Source organism: Andrena cerasifolii, chromosome 2 (genome assembly GCF_050908995.1).
Source record: "Andrena cerasifolii isolate SP2316 chromosome 2, iyAndCera1_principal, whole genome shotgun sequence".
In the NCBI taxonomy this organism is placed as follows: Eukaryota; Metazoa; Arthropoda; class Insecta; order Hymenoptera; family Andrenidae; genus Andrena; species Andrena cerasifolii.
In genome coordinates, this window is record NC_135119.1 from 16,882,282 (window position 1) to 16,901,407 (window position 19,126).

Sequence of the window (19,126 nt, forward strand, 5' to 3'; positions counted from 1 at the left end):
TGAAGTCACAAAATAATCAATATGAAACCGAAACCGCGAGTTTGTTATTAAAATTCTACTAATTAGGCAACAGTGCAGCTGAGTCTACAAGGAGTATAGGTGGTCTCTAAAAAGAAAAATATCTCACATCCCCGGAAACCCCAAGAACAGAATCAATTCTCATTCCAAAGGCATTTTCAAAAGTGAATACAGCGAATGCATGGTAAGTACTTTCACCATATTTAGTTTGAATTCTAACCGCTAGTCGGATTCCATTCGAATTCCACTCTGAATTGATAACGTTGCATGCGACACTGGAATGGTAATTGTGATTGTGTGACAAAAATTTACATTGGATGTAAGATCTATTCCACGGTGTGGTACCACGCATACCAAAAGTAACTCGATATACATTAAAATCAATTTAATCAGTCACACCTATCACAGACGAGGTGTAGGATATACCTATCACCACAGACGAGGTATCCTGGTTTATATTCTGTATTGAAAACAAAACGAGACTTACCACTTCTGTTGATGCTTTCCCATGGAAAAATGTCTGCTGCATCTCGTGGAATAGTCAGATTTCCTCCTAGACCCTTAGTTTTGGAAATAAATTAAAAAATATCTTCAAAAATGAGTGCATTTCGGGTGTCACTTTCCCTTTGATCGTTGTTTAAACATATTTAAATGTTCACAATGCAATAATAACTTACATCGTTGTATTCGGGAGGGTTCATAGAATAATTTGACGCAACGAACAGTCGAATAACTATTACCGTTTCGACACAAAAAATGCTCAAAGTTGAAAATTTGCAGTTTTTCTTCAAAATCGATTTTCTCAAAAACTGAGGGTGATGGCGTTAAACGGGTTGCGGCTTCGTTTTCAGGGCACGAAAACCTATAAGAAACGGCTATTGAATGTTACAAGTCCGAAAAAAAGTCAAAATTTGTTGTACAGTGTTATCGAACGAGGCGAACGCCGTGGACAATGACGACCGTCTATGCTGTGGGCTTCGTCGGGGGCATACCAGCAGCAGTTCAGAACAGCCTGGCGCCTGTCGGTAGGCATCCCACCGTACTTGCCTGTACGGCATGCGGTACGAAAATGTCCGCGGGCTGCCTATCATCTGGCGCTAGGAGTTCCAACTTTCTACGGCCTGCAGTGTTGTTGCATGCCATCATATGGCGAAATGTTACTGAGGAAAAATGTTTGCCTTATCGTCCTCTACAACATCACAAATTTCGGGCACACCGTGGCAAATTTCGCCATTGTATTTATTTAGCTGTTAGCAGAATGTATATGTACACAAGGTGACTATACTTTTCTGTAAGTTTTGATACAGATCAAAACGTGGGTTCGTTTGAAAGTGAACGTGACACGGGTCACACGAAAGCAACGATCGAGAACGAAAGTGATGTGACGGGAATATAGGGCAGAGACCTGGTAGCCCACTTTTACCGTCCTCATTTTCACTCGCCTACATCTGCTCGCCCACGACCGACTTGCGAGTTTCGTTTCTAGCCGTTTTCACTTTCGCTGACTGCTGCCCGCCGTCCTGACCCGACCCAACCGAGATTTCTATTAACATGGTGCACGATTGTCGAACAGATCTCTCCGAGGGAACTGGAGTGTCCTGGGTCATGGATCACGTTCGCTTTCGCTGGCCGCCCGTTTCCTTCTCAACCACTTTCTTCGTGGCCGTAACTTTCGATTTCGCGTATAGCCACTGTTAAGCTTCCGAGAGGGAATTGACACGAGCATATTTATTCCATGGTTCTGAATAATTTCGAGCTCCTATGTACGGTTTTGTATCACCTTGAATTCGCGAGTTTATAATCGCGAACATTCCAAAATTCTTAATTAAAAGATAAACAAGGCTGACACACTGTCAGGGCTTCGTCCAATCTCTCAAGAGTAATTAGGGTATCGTAAATACATGGCACATTTTGGAGGAACGTGATCGTGGGCTGACTCTTTTTAAATTAAAAGTGTGCGAGAGCTCTGCAGTCACGTCCCTACAGTCAGTTTAATTCGTAGTGGCGGAAGAGCTTCTTCAATGGAAAAGTTAGAATACTGTGTTTGGCAACTAGATTAAGCGTCAACGGTTGAAATTTATTATAGACTTTCGAATTTTATTATTCCGTCATGTATGCTAATCTTATTATAATTCCTAACCGGAGACTTTGAGTTCAGACTTTTGCACATTGCACTTCGAACTTGAATATTTGGATTATTTTCAACGTTGAACCTTTGTTGAACTTACTTGAACCTGTTGAACTTACTTGAACCTGTTGAAATAACTTTTCACTTAAAATCTCTAAAGCTGAATCTTGAAAAATCAACAGTTCCTGTTCAAAACTAAGATTGATATTACTCCATTTCGCCTTACAAATGTTCAATGTCCTTCGTTTCCCAAGTGCTTGATATATTTTATTTTTACGAATACCCACAACGGGGTGCTGTGTCATGTGAAATTTAATTTAAGGAAAAGTTTCAAGTTTGATTTGCTTTTCAACAAGTATCTCATCGAGTACAACACATTTATTTATATACCACATCTGGTTTTAATTTCCTACTAGACCTTGGAAAACAAACATTCATGCAACTGACTATTGACAACATTTAACGCCTATATTATTGCAACCGACTCTACATTACTGCTCGCTGCACGAAGCTATCCATAAAATCTAGAAGTGTATTTAGTGAAAGAAAAGCAAAAAAAATAAATTGTGTTAGAATGGTAACAAGTTGTATTATTGCAGTATCGTTATCTCACATGTACGATTTAATTAAAAATAATAAATCTTTAAGTAACACAATCATATGTATTTGCTTACAGTATTTTTTCCATTTAACTTAAATGATTTAAGTAACTCGTAACGCATGAGTGTATGTACATTTTAATAAGATCTGCCAATAAAATACAACAATATGCAAAAGGGCATGATATAAGTTAAAATACGAATCATGTTAAGAAATTTCCAGGCAATTTGTAAAATATCATAGGTATGCCTTATCACCAACTGTATAAAAATTACGTAGCAAGATTTTGGAAGCCTTACGATACACTGGGATCTGGCAGGAAACTCTGTGAGATGAGATGAATCATTCTAATAATAGTTGTAAATTTTATCGCAAGACGCGATAAGGAACATTTATCACGTATAGATTGTATAAAAGATCTCCGTAATATCTAGCCGAACAGTGGTGTGAAAATCTCCTGCCGTGTTAAGTGTAACGTATTTAGGAAAAAAAAGTTATACTCATGAAAGGTAACGTAGCGAACTTAATTATTTATCCTCTTTCTTTAAAGAAATAATGTATCGTTAGTTTAGTACGTCGTTACATTTATCGTATTTTTTACATGCTAAAGTCAATTTTTAAAAACCGCGATTCTTACTTTAAAACTTTCTTTTCAAGTTTTCAATTCCAGTCATTACAAATTGTAACTTATTATATAAATATCGATGAGGGCAAAAATTATTTAAAATATTAAAACTCTCTTGAGAAATGACTAAGTCATGAAATTTCTTTCTGCTCCTGATCTTTCTCAGATATTATACTCAAAACTGCTTTGCGAACAGTATTATCTAAAATGGGAATTGGTATTGTTAATAATCAAGGTTCTAACAGAAGATACTTGCAAACCAATTCGTACCACTAAATGTATAATGAAAAATTAATTAAGAAAATAGAGGGTGCTAGAAGCTTTCATATCACATCAAAGCATCGATGCATTTTTTATTTCTTTTTGGAACATTATAGTTAATTTAACAAATGCGATTCACACTGACAAATAGTATTTATCTGTGATTAATAGGTAGCACCTGTTTGTTAGTTGCATCCTTAATTGTCTGTGTCTACGCTGCTCCTTTCGAAACATCAGAATGGAGTGGACTCCAGAGACACCGAGAAGAACGTGGTTCAGACAAGAAGGAAGTAGACAATGTTGATGAATTACTTGATACACTAGATTCGGCGGACATCGAAATTCTACGATTGTTATTGTCCAAATGGGATGATAAAAATGATGACGGTACCGATGAAAATGGTTTCGATGAAAAGAAGTGTCGTAAATGTTACAATCGCAGAAGGATTTGCACCGACGCGAACTCTTCTGAATCGTCAGAATCTGAATCAGAGTCAAGTGATAACTCCGACAGCAGTTCTAGCGAAGAATCAGAAAGTGGACAATCGAAACACCGAAATAAGGAATCGAAGAGCAACAGAGGAAGGAACAGATCAAATAAACATAAGGACGCAAACGAGTCCGAGTCTGGCGAGAACAGATTGAAGGAGTTGATACAAAAGATGCAACACAAGAGAGCACAGTCTAGAGAACACAAGAATTTCAGTAGAAACGGAAAAAGAAATTCGTCCCCGGCAGACCTTTATGAAAAATTACACAGACTTGTCAAAAACGAAAATCGGCAATGGGGAAAGAATGGAGACCGAAAGAAGCAGAATCTGGTGAATAAACTGAACGAAAGAAGGGAGAAACTGTTACGCGCTTGCGACATAACCGAAAACGAATTCGATAAACGTGACTGGATAAAACAGAACGCACGTGACCAGGAATGTCTTATTAAGTTAGTTATTTTGAAAATAGAAGAGGAGGTACTTGGTAGCGGCACTAGTTCGTCAAATGACAATAATGGATCAGGCAGTAGGCGCAACGAGCCAGGAAATGATAGCAACGATTCAGGGAGTGATAGCAACGAGTCAAGCAGTGATAGCAAGGAGTCAGGAAGTGATACCAACGAGTCAGGAAATGATAGCAATGGTTTAAGCAGAGGCAACAAAGGGACAGCCAAAGGCCACAACAGTTCAGGCAAAGGCAACAACGGGTCAGGCAAAGGACACAACAGTTCAGGAAAAGGCAAAAACGGTCCAGGCAAAGGCAACAACGGTTCAGGCAAACGACACAACGGGTCAGGCAAAGGACATAACGGGTCAGGTGATAATAGCAACGAGTCAGGAAATGATAGCAACGATTCAGGAAGTGATAGCAATGAGTCAAGCCGTAATAGCAAGGAGTCAGGAAGTGATACCAATGAGTCAGGAAATGATAGCAATGGTTTAAGCAAAGGCAACAAAGGCCACAACAGTTCAGGCAAAGGAGACAACGGGTCAGGCAAAGGCAACAACGGCTCAGGCAAAGGGCACAACGGGTCAGGCAAAGGACATAACGGGTCAGGCGATAATAGCAACGAGTCAGGAAATGATAGCAACGATTCAGGGAGTGATAGCAATGAGTCAAGCAGTAATAGCAAGGAGTCAGGAAGTGATACCAATGAGTCAGGAAATGATAGCAATGGTTTAAGCAAAGGCAACAAAGGCCACAACAGTTCAGGCAAAGGACACAACGGGTCAGGCAAAGGCAACAACGGCTCAGGCAAAGGGCACAACGGGTCAGGCAAAGGACATAACGGGTCAGGCGATAATAGCAACGAGTCAGGAAATGATAGCAATGATTCAGGGAGTGATAGCAATGAGTCAAGCAGTAATAGCAAGGAGTCAGGAAGTGATACCAATGAGTCAGGAAATGATAGCAATGGTTTAAGCAAAGGCAACAAAGGCCACAACAGTTCAGGCAAAGGACACAACGGGTCAGGTAAAGGCAACAACGGCTCAGGCAAAGGGCACAACGGGTCAGGCAAAGGACATAACTGGTCAGGCGATAATAGCAACGAGTCAGGAAATAATAGCAACGATTCAGGGAGTAATAGCAATGATTCAAGCCGTAATAGCAAGGAGTCAGGAAGTGATACCAATGAGTCAGGAAATGATAGCAATGGTTTAAGCAAAGGCAACAAAGGCCACAACAGTTCAGGCAAAGGAGACAATGGGTCAGGCAAAGGCAACAACGGCTCAGGCAAAGGGCACAGCGGGTCAGGCATAGACAAAAACGGTCCAGGTAAAGGAAACGATGGTTCGGGCAATAGCAACAAGGGTTCAGGTATTGGAGGTAGAGTTCCAGGGAATGTTAACGGCAGCTCAGGCAATAGCCACACGACTGAAACAACACCACAACCCGGAGGAGCAGCGCCTGGAACGGATACGGACGAGTTAGGGAAAAATCATTCATCTCTTAAGAATTTCACCAATAAATCAAGCTCGGAGGTTGAAAACTCGGACAACGATCGAGGCAATTTACTCAATTTGGAAGTTGGAATACTTGTAGGTATCATGTTACAGAGGAATGCGGAGTATAATAACAATTCCACCCATAACTCTGCAGCATTGCTTGGACTAAAGCTTCCAATTGACCTGGATTTAGGATTCAGTTCTGAAGATGACATATCAAAAAATGCATACTCGAATAGCAGCAGCGACAGTCTACTATATTTGAATATTGAAGTCCTTTTATGTACAGTTTTGGGGGTAAATAATGCTGCTTGCATGAATTCCACCAACAAATCTCAATCATTATTTGGACTGCAGCTTCCAATTGATCTAGGCTTGGATTTAGGATCGGGTTCCGGCGAAGAGGATGCGCTGAATGGAACCTCGGACAACGACGGTGGGAATTTACTTGATTTGGAAGTTGGAATGCTTGTAGGTATCATACTACAGAGGAATGCGGAGCATAAGCACAATTCCACCAACATATCTCAATCATTACTTGGACTAAAGCTTCCAACTGAGCTGGACCTGGATCTAGGACTGGGTTCTGGCGGAGACAATGCGCTGAATGGAATCTCAGACAATGGGAGTAGCAATTTACTTGATTTGGAAGTTGGATTGCTTGTAGGTATCATATTACAGAGGAATGCGGAGTATAATAACAATTCCACCCATAACTCTGCAGCATTGCTTGGACTAAAGCTTCCAATTGACCTGGATTTAGGATTCAGTTCTGAAGATGACATTTCAAAAAATGCATACTCGAATAGCAGCAGTGACAGTCTACTATATTTGAATATTGAAGTCCTTTTATGTACAGTTTTGGGGATAAATAATGCTGCTTGCAACAATTCCACCAACGAATCTGAATCATTATTTGGACTACAGCTTCCAGTTGATCTAGGCTTGGATTCCGGCGAAGAGGATGCGCTGAATGGAACCTCGGACAACGGCGGTGGGAATTTACTTGATTTGGAAGTTGGAATGCTTGTAGGTATCATACTACAGAGGAATGCGGAACATAAGTACAATTCCACCAACATATCTCAAGCATTACTTGGACTAAAGCTTCCAATGGATCTGGATATTGATTTAGGATTAGAATCCGAAGATGAGGAGTCACAAAATGGATCCTCGAATAGCAGCAGCGGCAATGTACTAGATGTGAATATTAAAGTCATTTCATGTACAATACTAGGGAAAAATAATTCTGCTTGCAAGAATTCCACTGACAGACCTGGATCGTTACTGGACCTGAAGCCTCCAGTTGATCTGGACCTGAATTTAGGATTGGATTCTGATGAAGGCGATTCGCTGAATGGAGCCTCGGACAACGACGGTGACAGTTCACTTGATTTGGAAGATAGAACACTTATAGGTACTATATTAGAGATAAATGAAGAGTTTCATAACAACTCCACCAACATATCTGAATCATTACCTGGATTAAAGCTTCCAATGGATCTGGACCTAGATTTAGGATTGGGTTCTGAAGATGAAGAGTCACAAAATGGATCCTCAAACAGCAGCAGCGTCGACGTACTAGATTTGAAGATTAAAGTCCTTGTATGTACAATATTAGGGATAAATAATGCTACTTGCAACAATTCCACCAACAAATCTGAAACATTATTTGGACTACAGCTTCCAATTGATCTAGGCTTGGATTTAGGATTGGGTTCCGGCAAAGAGAATGCGCTGAATGGAACCTCGGCCAACGATGTTGGCCGTTTAGTTGATTTGGAAGTTGGCATACTTGTGGGTATCATATTACAGAGGAGTGAGGAGTTTCGAAACAAGTCCAGCAACATATCTGCAGCATTGCTTGGACTCAAGCTTCCAATTGACCTGGACCTAGGTTTAAATTCGGGTTCTGAAAGTGACGTGTCAGAAAATGAAACGTCGGATAGCACCAGCGGCAATCTACTAAAGTTGGATGTTGAAGTCCTTTTATGTACAGTATTAGGGATAAATAATGCTGCTTGCAACAATTCCGTCAACCAATCTGGATCATTATTTGGCCTGAACCTTCCAGTTGATTGGGGCCTCGATGTAGAATCGGATTCAAACGAAGACACGTCACAGAATGGAACCTCGGAGAACGTCGGTGGCAATTTAGTTGATTTGGAAGTTGGAATACTTGTAGGTATCATATTACAGAGAAACGAAGAGTATCGTAGCAATTCCACCCGCCAATCTGGATCTCTGCTTGGTCTGAAGCTTCCAATTGATCTGGTCCTGGATTTAGATTTGGGTTCTGAAGATTACACGTCAGAAAACGAAACCTCGGGTAGCAGCAGCGGCAGTATACTAGAATTAGATGTTCAAGTCCTTTTATGTACAATATTAGGGATAAATAATGTTGTTTGCCAGAATTCCACCAATAAATCTGGATCATTATTTGGACCGAAGCTTCCAGTCGATCTGAACCTAGCTTTAGGATTGGGTTCGAACGAAGACGTGTCACAGAATGGAACCTGGGACAACGATCGTGGCAATTTACTTGGTTTAGAGACTGGAATACTTATAGGTATCATACTAGAGAGAAATGCGGAGTATCGTAACAATTCCATCCACATATCTGAGTCATTGATTGGACAAACGCTTCCAATTGACCTGAACCTGGAGTTAGGATCAGGCTCTGGAGATTTCGAGTCAGAAAATGAAACCTCGGATAGCAGCATTGGCGATCTACTATATTTGGATGTTGAAGTGGATGAAGAAGACAAGTCTCAGACAGAAACTAATGAAATGATTCATGGAGGTTTGGTCGGCCAGGAAATTGTGGCTGAATTGGACGTAGTCTTGTATCGAAATACGAATTGCTCTAACTCCACCCAAGATTGTGATTTCGAGGATGGTCTAATAATTTCACGTGAGTTAGACGTGTACTTGTAGAAAATTGAAAATCCTCGTAGCTCCTTTCAGCTGCGGGATACCTTATAATTGCAGAAAAAAAAACTGCAAATTATTTAGGAACAAGTTTACATGTGCATAAACTTTTCCCTTTTTCAACCATTCTGTATAGTGTCAAGGATAATATGCAATGTTTACATCGTATATCTCGTTTTATTTCACGTTCGAAACACTTTTTTGTAGCTAATAAATAATAATCGTTGAAACTGTGACGACTGGCAGGTTTACCGAAGCATGCGGGTGAACTATGGGCATACCTGACAGTTATACTTTATCGTGTAGTAGCCTGCTCAATAAATACCTTCTATTTAAAAACTGTGTCGCTTCAGTGAAATTTCCTTGCCTGTCATTAAATACAGCACGCTTCCGAAATCGTGATAGAACCGACAAAGCAGACGTTTCGTCTTCCAGAAATAAATTGAAAATGTATAACAAAATTTTTTATACGAGCCTTAATTTTCGAGAAATTCGATTTGCAAAACTAGTTTAATAGGCGTACACCTGAGGGAGAAATAATCAGCATACAGGAGTAGGGCCAGAAGATTCTAAAAGGATCAGATGATAGGAAACACTTGTTACCAGTTCAAGATTAATTATTCCGCCTAGTACACCCTATTGTCAGTTACTTGTCGTGAAAAATTGTACGTTCGATTCTGCACGAGCTCAGAGCTCGAAGATTAGAAAGATCGGGGGGCCAGGGAACACTCGCTACCAGCTGAGGATCAATTATTTCAAGACGTTCTGCATCGTCTCGTCCCCGTCTCTGGCCACGTAACGGAGTGTTCGCGTAACGCCTGCCTGGCTAACACTGCCGACCGGCTTGCTTGGCAGTCATCCTGAAGCCACTGTTTAGTACAGTGCCCGTGACACGTCCCCTGTCGGCTAGTGATATCGCGACCTGTCCTCGATCGGGGTCAGATAACGCATTACGAGTCTCCCACTGGATCCGGCCAGTCGTGTCGTCAAACTGGAATAGAACGTCCAGCCATCTGGCTTCGGCGGTGAGGGCGATCGAATAACAAGCACTCGATCGCATATCGTTATCGGATCTTACTGATTACGATCGACACCACGAAGCCACCAGGTCCGAGATGTGCAACCGTCGGAGTTATTTAAACAACAACTGATCGCATCAGCTGGGCGCCGAACTCACGGACCCGTCGACTAATTAGCTTGGGGATCCTACCCGAGTGTTCCGATCGAGGATACGATTTTGATTAGTGGTCGTGATTCAGAGCAACGTGGTACTACAGCTTCTTTTAGTCAGAGACGAGATGTGGTCAGTTTTGTTAGCCTTGACCCTGACCGGTGCGCTGGGAGAGGTGGTGAACGTCCACGTGAACAATGTGAGTACTACGGCAAGAACGAGTTTTTGGAAGAAGTTCGGTTTGATTGTAAATTTAAATCGTGTAATTGAATTTTTAACCGGCGAGAAAGGAAGAGGTTTCTTTATGCATAACATGAGTGTTTTTATTGCAACTACAGTTACGTAGAGAGTGGAACATCAGTGGCACTAAGTTCGTGATTTTTTTATAATTGTTAAGTAGTTGTAAGAAGCTTGTAATGTTTGTGAGCATAATTAATTGGAAAGGTGCCTAAATGGAATTATTCATTTGTTTACGGGAATACGTCTTTAAAATCGGAGTAGTACTGGGGGGCGTGCACGAATAAGTCGACTGTTACGAAAATCGTGTTTCGTCTTATAACTTTAAAACTAAAAGCAACATCCGAACAATAATTATAGCATCGCGTAGACGTCGTGTATGGAGTCAACAAAATGTAAATAATGACAGAATCGTAACGTGCTTGGCCGACTTTGGGCTAGTATAACTTTCGATTGCGTTGAGTGAGAACTGCGAAAGTGAGTTTCAATAATCAATAAAATAATCCTCCGATATTAATATCAAACTTACTGCCTCAAAATCAATGTCTAACTTCAATATAATCGTTCGAACTTACTCTGTCTAGCGTTTACTCTTCGCGCCAAAAAACCGCGTTTTTTTTTAGATACTTAACGATTAATATGAAGTAATTTAATGTTTAATGAAGTAGCTTGGTGAGAAGCTAACAAGAAAGTTATACATACTTGTATAATGAAGTTTTTAATATTAATAGTGTGTCACGTAACTTCGTTAGTTCGTTCACAGTTTTCGTAAAATGCTTTTAATTGAACAGATTTTTTACCAAATACTTCGTCTATTGACAGTTTAAAAAATTATATATATATATATATATATATAATTTTTTAAACTTTATATATATATATAATTTTTTAAACTTATATATATAAGTTGAAAGGTTCAGCAAACCTGCTCCATAATTAACAAATTTCCTTAAACCCTATACAGCACAAAATCTTTTCCCAAAAAAGCAATTTACAATGCGGAGCACTTTCCAAAATGCAGCTAATTCCACTAATTGTAAATCCAAATTGGATATACGAAAACATGCCTGCTCGAAATTCAGACGAACCAGAATAATTCTGTTGAATCGTGGTCGATTATATCCTAAATTTTTAATTTCAGAATACAAAATTGAACCTCAGTTTCGATGTCGATTACGAGAACGATCAATTTTTACTCGATGGACGACCATTCCGATACGTGTCTGGCAGTTTTCATTACTTTCGATCACCGAGACAATACTGGAGGGATCGTCTGAGAAAAATGAGAGCGGCGGGATTGAACGCCATTTCCACGTGCGTAAAATTTTTCTTGCCACCTATTAATCGCTGAATTTCAATATCGAACTAATCCATTTCAATTCATGTATTCATTCCTTCATTCAATTTCATTTATTCTGATTCATATTATCCCATTCGCAATTTTATTCAAATTCAATTCGAGGTTTAAATTCACTCTTTGTTCGTATATTACTTATGTCTGAAAAAAGGAATCCTTTTGTGTAACTATTTTGTTCATCAGTTACGTAGAATGGAGCCTTCACCAACCTTCTGAAACTGAATGGCGCTGGACAGGTGAAGCGGATTTGATAGAATTCTTGAATATTGCGCAAGAAGAGGATCTACTGGTCCTTTTGAGACCGGGTCCTTATATTTGCGCGGAAAGAGACTTTGTAAGTAGTCTACGAAAATTTACCAATTTTGTATGTGCCTATTTAAAAGAAAATTTCTTCGTAATTTAAATAACAATTAAGAATTTTGATACTAACATTGGTTGCCGTTTAACGAAATTGTTCATTTAATTAACTGATAGCTAGCAATTTTAATAATTCATTAACTATCTTACTAGTGCTGAGACTGCTACTAAATATTTAATTATTTAATTAATCGTTGGGAATTACAGATAATTTACATTTCTTTAATTAATTCCACTTTGCTCATTTTCTTCAGGGAGGGCTTCCATACTGGTTGCTGACGCGTGTACCGGATATAAAATTACGCACAAATGATCCACGTAAGAATTTTTAATCACCTTCAACTGTGTACCAAATTTGTAATCTTTAGTTTTCAAATATGTACAAAGAAACTTTCAGCTTTTAGTCTTCATAATCCATTCTATGCATAAACTGTGACGCATGAAAATTCGCAATCATCCCTTCGGTATATACAAGGCACTCTCTTACTATTTAGGTTACATGAGGTACGTGGAAATTTATTTAAACGAAGTACTGACAAGAGTCAGACCTTACCTCAGGGGAAATGGAGGTCCCATAATCATGATTCAGGTAAGAAACTATCTTTATATTACTACTGCCTCAACTATGAAACGGTAGTACTACTTAGGTAGGTGCTACCTAGGTTTTATACAAAAACTGACATTTGAAGAAACTCGTTTTTGAATTAAAATATTAAAAAAAAGAATTATTAAAACAGTAAATAAATATGTATGCTTATTTTCAAATTGTTTAGTTTGTGGAATATTTATGGAAGTACAAAAATATAACAAAATAAAATATAGGTACTCTATCTCTACAAAATAAAGCAAATAAGAAAAAAAAAAGTAAAATCCGAAAAAATATGTAAATTATAAATCTTTATTTCATTTAGTATTTTTCTTCTAGAAATACGAACTCGTGGAGATTAGTATTAAACTAAACAACTCTTTAATTCAATAATTAATTAGTCTTCACGTTTACATATTATTTCTGGTATCTAAAACTGGTTTTTTATAGTTAAAAACCGGTTTCCGAATTTGACGAAGTTATAAAAAAAATGTTTTTCAAACCCGGCTTTCAAAACCGAGAAATCCTGGTACTAGAGATTTAATGATATGAATATCATTAATCGGATTCACTAATTTCAGTATTCCTAAATTAGTTTCTGTTCCTCAGTTTTCAAATTTTTTTTATTACATAGAGCCTTAATGGACGGATCCCTTAAGAGGTATATAATTGCGTTTACCATCTCGGGTAATTTACGACTCGGAATTTTCTCTTCCGTCGGCTATACACGTTCATCGAATTTAATCACTCATGAAACAATCAAATTCATTTTACATACTAAAATTTCAGTTTGAAATACTAAAATAAGCAGTGAAGTATCACTCCTTACATGCAGTATTGCGCCTGGATTAGTTTAAAAAATAAAATAATAAATCGGTGCCACTGACTGTTTATTATGTAAGACAGTCACCCAGCATAGTATTGAATAATAATTAATTTTTATCTACACTTGAATTTAAATAAGAAGATACGCTTAAGTGACGAACGCGAGTAGGTCACCGCAGCTTTATAAATAATGCAACATTTTCGAAAGGCTTTTCCGAAAGGGGATTGTCACATAGTCAGCCGCAGGGAGGGGGAGGCAAAGTGGGCAGTTTCCCCCCTGGTTTGAGAAAAGATCGCTTATTTTTTAAAGCCAATCTTTAATAATTTTATACTAAACCAGTGAATATTCTTAAATTTCAATTTTAAAATTTTTAATTAAATTGGCGATGCTTAAATGGGTTCGAACAAGCAACCAATTGTCGCCTGCCAACTTGACTGTTTTTCAAAGTTGCCCCCTCCACCTAGAAAAACTCTACGGACGCCCTTGAATCGTCAATGTACAATTATTATGAATTTCAATGCTTATTCGTAAACCGCGATGAATTTCAATGCTTATTCGTGAATAGCGATGAACTGAGGCCGTTTCAGGTGGAAAATGAATACGGGAGCTACGCTTGCGACAGGGACTACCTGTATCGACTTCGAGATATCATGTGGAAGATAATTGGAACGAAAGCTTTACTATACACGACCGATGGAAACAGTGCAAGCATGCTTCGTTGTGGGTCTATACCCGGGGCCTATGCTACCGTCGACTTTGGGACTGCCGCTAACGTGACGAAAAGCTTCGAAATAATGCGCTTATATGAACCACGGGTAAATATTCATTGGAGAACACTTTTCAATGGAATATACCACGTCGTGTTCCTCAAACGCAGGGATTTGACTTCCTTAAGGGGGTATACCCGTTTGAACCCTCGGAAAATGTATACATTTTGTGGATTTTTTTACAAGTCAACGGTTTGATGCAGATTTCCCGTTTTTTAACTATGTTTACATAGTATTATGAACTACTTATAAAAAAAGTTTCAGTTAAAAAACTATTGTTTTTCGGAAGTTACGGATACATGTCCGAAAGTCTCTCGATTTTAGACGGCTAAACGGTGGCCCTAAAAACTCGCGCTACGTTCAACCAATTTACTTCAAATTTTGCATGCAGAATCATAATAAGATTCCGCATCGTCCAACGAAGGCTTTTTTTATTCCGATTCCCCGTTTATTATTTATAAAGGAAAAAGGTGGATTTTTCTCTTAGAAAAATTTAACTTTACCTTTGATCTCTCACCATTTCTTTATTTTTCAAAATTTTCAAAATCGCCTTCGTTGGACGATGTGGAATCTTATTATGATTCTGCATGCAAAATTTGAAGTAAATTGGTTGAACGTAGCGCGAGTTTTTAGGGCCACCGTTTAGCCGTCTAAAATCGAGAGACTTTCGGACATGTATCCGTAACTTCCGAAAAACAATAGTTTTTTTACTGAAACTTTTTTTATAAGTAGTTCATAATACTATGTAAACATAGTTAAAAAGCGGGAAATCTGCATCAAACCGTTGACTTGTAAAAAAATCCACAAAATGTATACATTTTCCGAGGGTTCAAACGGGTATACCCCCTTAATTAACAGATTCACTACCAGACATTTAAATGATACTCTCAGACGTAAAAATGATCTGAATCAATGAAGCAAAATATTTTTCTTTATAATTTGCATTTATACTTTTCCTACCACAGAGGCATTTTGCAATCTCTTATTTTGAATTCAATATCTGACGATATTGAGATTCGTGCATTCCTTCTTCAAGGTTATCGTTACCGCACATCAGTATTAGCCGTCGTGTTCAAATAAAGCACGAGATATCTGGATTCATTTGATCATCAGAACTTCGGCACGCGAAATGAAATGAAATTGAAAATAACAATTATAGCTTGAGAATCATTGCTACACTGAGGATGTTTATGCAAATACATATATTGATATGTAATTATTATTTTGTCTTTTAACAAAGCGTATGCACATATGCTACATATTTCTTTTAAATCTACCACCTCACTGTATTTGGTTGCGATCATGGATTAAATACAGACAACCTTTAGTAACGATACTAATCCCATGCGATCTATCCTAATAAGTCATTAGTAGAGACTAATCAGTCGTTCATTACAATCGCCCGTTACAGATAAACAATACCAATACAATTAAAGAGGTTCGACTATTTTTTTTTCTTAATATCCGAAAATAGTAAAATTATTAATTTTCACTGTTTATTCTATTTCTGCAAATAGGTAGATGAAACTTTTAATGGAAATAATGCCGCTGCAATTGAAACTGATCAGAATGTTTTCCAATAGACACAAGTTGCAGCCACAATAAAGAAATTGAGAACTGTCGGTCTCCACTTAACAAATTCGATAAAATTAAACATAACATATTTTACTGGCATATTTGCATATAGTTTTTGTACATGTCACATGCATAAACATCCGCAGTCTAATTATTACAATCTATATTAAACAACATAATGAAAAAGTAAAATCTCGAAAATATAATTTGCCTTCACTTCTTTGCTTTTTCATAAGCGATTCGAAAAGTTGGAGTTTGTTCTTTCGCAATGGAATTTCTTGAGCAGACAAATCGCAGATTTTCGTTAGCAGAAATGAAAAGGTTACGAAGGATTAACACGAAGATACGCATTTGTTTGTTTGTAAAATACGAGTTGTTTTCCTCAGGGCCCTTTTGTAAATTCTGAATATTATCCTGGATGGTTAACGCACTGGGAAGAACCGTTTCAAAGAGTGAGATCCGAAGCAGTTGCCAAAACATTGGACGAAATGCTGTCTTTGGGTGCCTCTGTTAACATGTATATGTTTTACGGTGGTACAAACTTCGGTTTCACCGCTGGTTAGTGATTTTTTTTTTAATTTTTTGATTATTAACTTCTATTTACTCGATATACCACACCTCTACTTAAAATAAGTAAAATTCACACGTCAAAGTAAAAGCCCGTAATTTTTAATTACGATACGATCGTAGAAACGAAGATCGAGCATTCAATGTGGCTGTCGTTGTTGATAAAACGGAATGGATGGAAATTGTAAAATTCGACAAGATATTAATTCGTGTTCGCAATTCCCACAGGTGCTAACGGTGGCGAAGTCACGTATTTACCGCAATTAACATCATATGATTACGATGCTCCGTTGACAGAAGCTGGTGATCCAACGCCAAAGTATTTCGAAATCAGAGATGTTATCTCCAAGGTACAGTATTTTTTAAATCACAGAATTACTTATAAAAGAGATCCTGGGTTTTACTCGACTTCGCATTAATAAATTGCACACTGTTTAGCACTACTACTTACGTGTCGTTCATCGCGTTGAGGAAGATCATAAACCAAATGAAAATTGTTAAAGACAAGGGTGAATTTCAATTTCATATTTTAAACCTCGTTAAACGTCTTTCTGTTTCCTTATTTATTTCTCCCCCAAGAAACTTTATCGTTATTTGCAGTAATTCCCAGGGGCGGATTTGTGTATAGGCTAAGTAGGTTGCAGCCTGGGGTGGCAAATTTCGGGGGGTGACAATTTTTGGGAACGATAAATTTTGAGTGGCGTCACATTTTGAGGAGCGGCAAATTTTGGGGAGGGACAAACTTTGGGGAGGGATAAATTTTTGGGAGCGAAAAATTTATGAGAGCAGCAAATTTTGGGGAGGGACAAATTTTTGGAAGCGGCCAATTTTGGGGGAGGGATCAATTTTTGGGAGCGGAAAATTTAGAGGAGCGGCAAATTTTGAGGAACAACAAATTTTTGGACGCAGCCAATTTTGAAGGGGGACAAATTTTTAGAAGCGGAAAATTTTGGGGAGCGAAATTTTCTTTTTGTGGGGGGATCAATTTTTGGGAGCGGCAAATTTTGTGAAGCTGCAAATTTTGGGGAGCGGCAAATTTCGGAGGGCGACAAGTTTGAGCGAGAGAAATTGAAAAGGTTTAAACACAGAGGCTTAAGGCACCTTTACAAACAATTCACATTTTTTTTGTTGGCGTAGCGAATTAGCAATGACTCAGATGTGAGTTACCATATTGAATTAATTTCGAAATTGTCTCAACACTTTTCAATTAAAATATTTTATAATAATTCACGGAAAGGGCGGCAGACGCTTGTCAGCCTAGGGACGCCAAATCTCAAAATCTGCCCCTGGTAATTCTTTAAAAACAACCTGTAGCAGAATCCAGGATTGAGGTTCCACTTTGCGGGTCTCTTAAAAGCTAAAAATCCACATCTCTCACACCGCTCCTTGAAACCCAAAAACTTCGAGCCCAATAACGAAACCCTTGATTGATCAACAAAACATGGGCTGAATTTTTACAGTATTTACCGCTACCTAACGTATCCGTGCCAACTGCATCTCCAAAAGGCGATTATGGTCCAATTCTCCTGACACCAGTCCTCCGGCTCTTCACACCCCAAGGCAGAGAATCGTTTGCCACGGTCGTTGTCCAAGCATCTGAGCCGCAATCATTCGAAGCCCTCGGCCTGCCGCATTGGCTAGTACTTTACGAGGCTGACCTACCAGCTAATTATTCGGACCCTGCGCTTCTACACGCCCTGGTTCGCGACAGAGCTCTGGTCTACGTGGACAGCAACTTGATTGGGACCTTGAGTCGCACCAACAACATATACGACATGAGCTTAGAGCAGCCTTACGGGCGGACCTTGAGGCTGCTGGTCGAGAATCAAGGTCGGCTGAATTACGGAAGCGGTCTTCGCGACTTCAAGGTGCTTTGGTCAACCTTTTAAAAATCTTTTCAAAATGTATCTATATCTTTCCCTCTTATTTCCTTTTCTTTTTAAATAGGGAGTCTCGGCCGTAACTCTTAACAACATCTCCCTCGGTCCTTGGAGAATGCTAGGATTACGTATAGACGACATCAGTCCAATTCGTTTTCTCCCATCGATCTCGATGGCAAGCGGTACTCTCCGCAATGGCCCGGTGATTCTTCGTGGCAACTTCACGGTTTCTGGCCAACCGATGGACACGTACCTGAACACGATCGGCTGGGGCAAAGGGGTGGCTTTCGTGAACGGGCAGAATCTTGGGCGATACTGGCCGCTCGCTGGACCCCAGATGACGCTGTACGTTCCAGCGTCTTTCATGAGGACGGGTGAAAATGAGCTGGTGCTGATGGAACTGGAGTATGTACCCAACAGCTGGAAGATGAAGCTACAGGCTACGCCGATTCTTGATTACAAAGGCCAATCCTCGAACAGCGAGGGTGATTCCAGTAACTAGGATGTCACAAATTGGTTGCTTCCGCAAAAGACACCTTCGCAATGATTGCTGACTACCTACCGCTTTTCAGTTGCGAATTTTATTTAAATGAATAACGTAATTTCTTATTATTCTAAAGCAATGTTACTTGGCTATTGATAAGACACCTTTAAATACTATAATTGTGGGCTAAAGTTGAAGAGATGGTTTACGTCAACGTTTATAATTTCTTCTACATTCCACGTATTTATATTTTACATTTGTTCGTAGTAATTACCTAAATTAAAGTATACCGTGACTGCGTCTATAGTACAATTATTC

At 38.9% G+C, this 19,126-nt stretch overlaps 2 protein-coding genes across 2 annotated transcripts; both read left to right on the forward strand.

The window, feature by feature from the left end:
- Positions 1–3,168: 3,168 nt before the first annotated feature.
- On the forward strand, positions 3,169–9,084 carry LOC143366525 (uncharacterized). Its single transcript, XM_076807664.1, has 4 exons — positions 3,169–3,255; positions 3,804–5,027; positions 5,181–6,986; positions 7,167–9,084. Exons 1-4 carry the CDS (start codon positions 3,249–3,251, stop codon positions 9,005–9,007), a joined length of 4,878 nt encoding a protein of 1,625 aa, XP_076663779.1. The 5' UTR covers positions 3,169–3,248; the 3' UTR covers positions 9,008–9,084.
- A 707-nt stretch (positions 9,085–9,791) lies between these two features.
- LOC143366059 (beta-galactosidase) lies at positions 9,792–19,110 on the forward strand. Its single transcript, XM_076806804.1, has 10 exons — positions 9,792–10,371; positions 11,551–11,723; positions 11,950–12,100; positions 12,378–12,441; positions 12,618–12,712; positions 14,123–14,350; positions 16,264–16,435; positions 16,673–16,794; positions 17,905–18,312; positions 18,392–19,110. Exons 1-10 carry the CDS (start codon positions 10,300–10,302, stop codon positions 18,824–18,826), a joined length of 1,920 nt encoding a protein of 639 aa, XP_076662919.1. The 5' UTR covers positions 9,792–10,299; the 3' UTR covers positions 18,827–19,110.
- The last annotated feature ends 16 nt before the right edge of the window (positions 19,111–19,126 follow it).

Excerpts from the sequence above, each read along its gene's own strand:
- LOC143366525 (XM_076807664.1), top strand. Across the intron at positions 5,028-5,180 it reads TAATAGCAAGGAGTCAGGAA|GCGATAATAGCAACGAGTCA; the intron begins GTGATACCAATG and ends ATAACGGGTCAG. Across the intron at positions 6,987-7,166 it reads CAACGAATCTGAATCATTAT|TTGGACTAAAGCTTCCAATG; the intron begins TTGGACTACAGC and ends CTCAAGCATTAC.
- LOC143366059 (XM_076806804.1), top strand. The coding sequence starts at position 10,300 with ATGTGGTCAGTTTTGTTAGCCTTGACCCTGACCGGTGCGCTGGGAGAG. Across the intron at positions 16,436-16,672 it reads AAACTTCGGTTTCACCGCTG|GTGCTAACGGTGGCGAAGTC; the intron begins GTTAGTGATTTT and ends CAATTCCCACAG. Across the intron at positions 18,313-18,391 it reads GCGGTCTTCGCGACTTCAAG|GGAGTCTCGGCCGTAACTCT; the intron begins GTGCTTTGGTCA and ends CTTTTTAAATAG.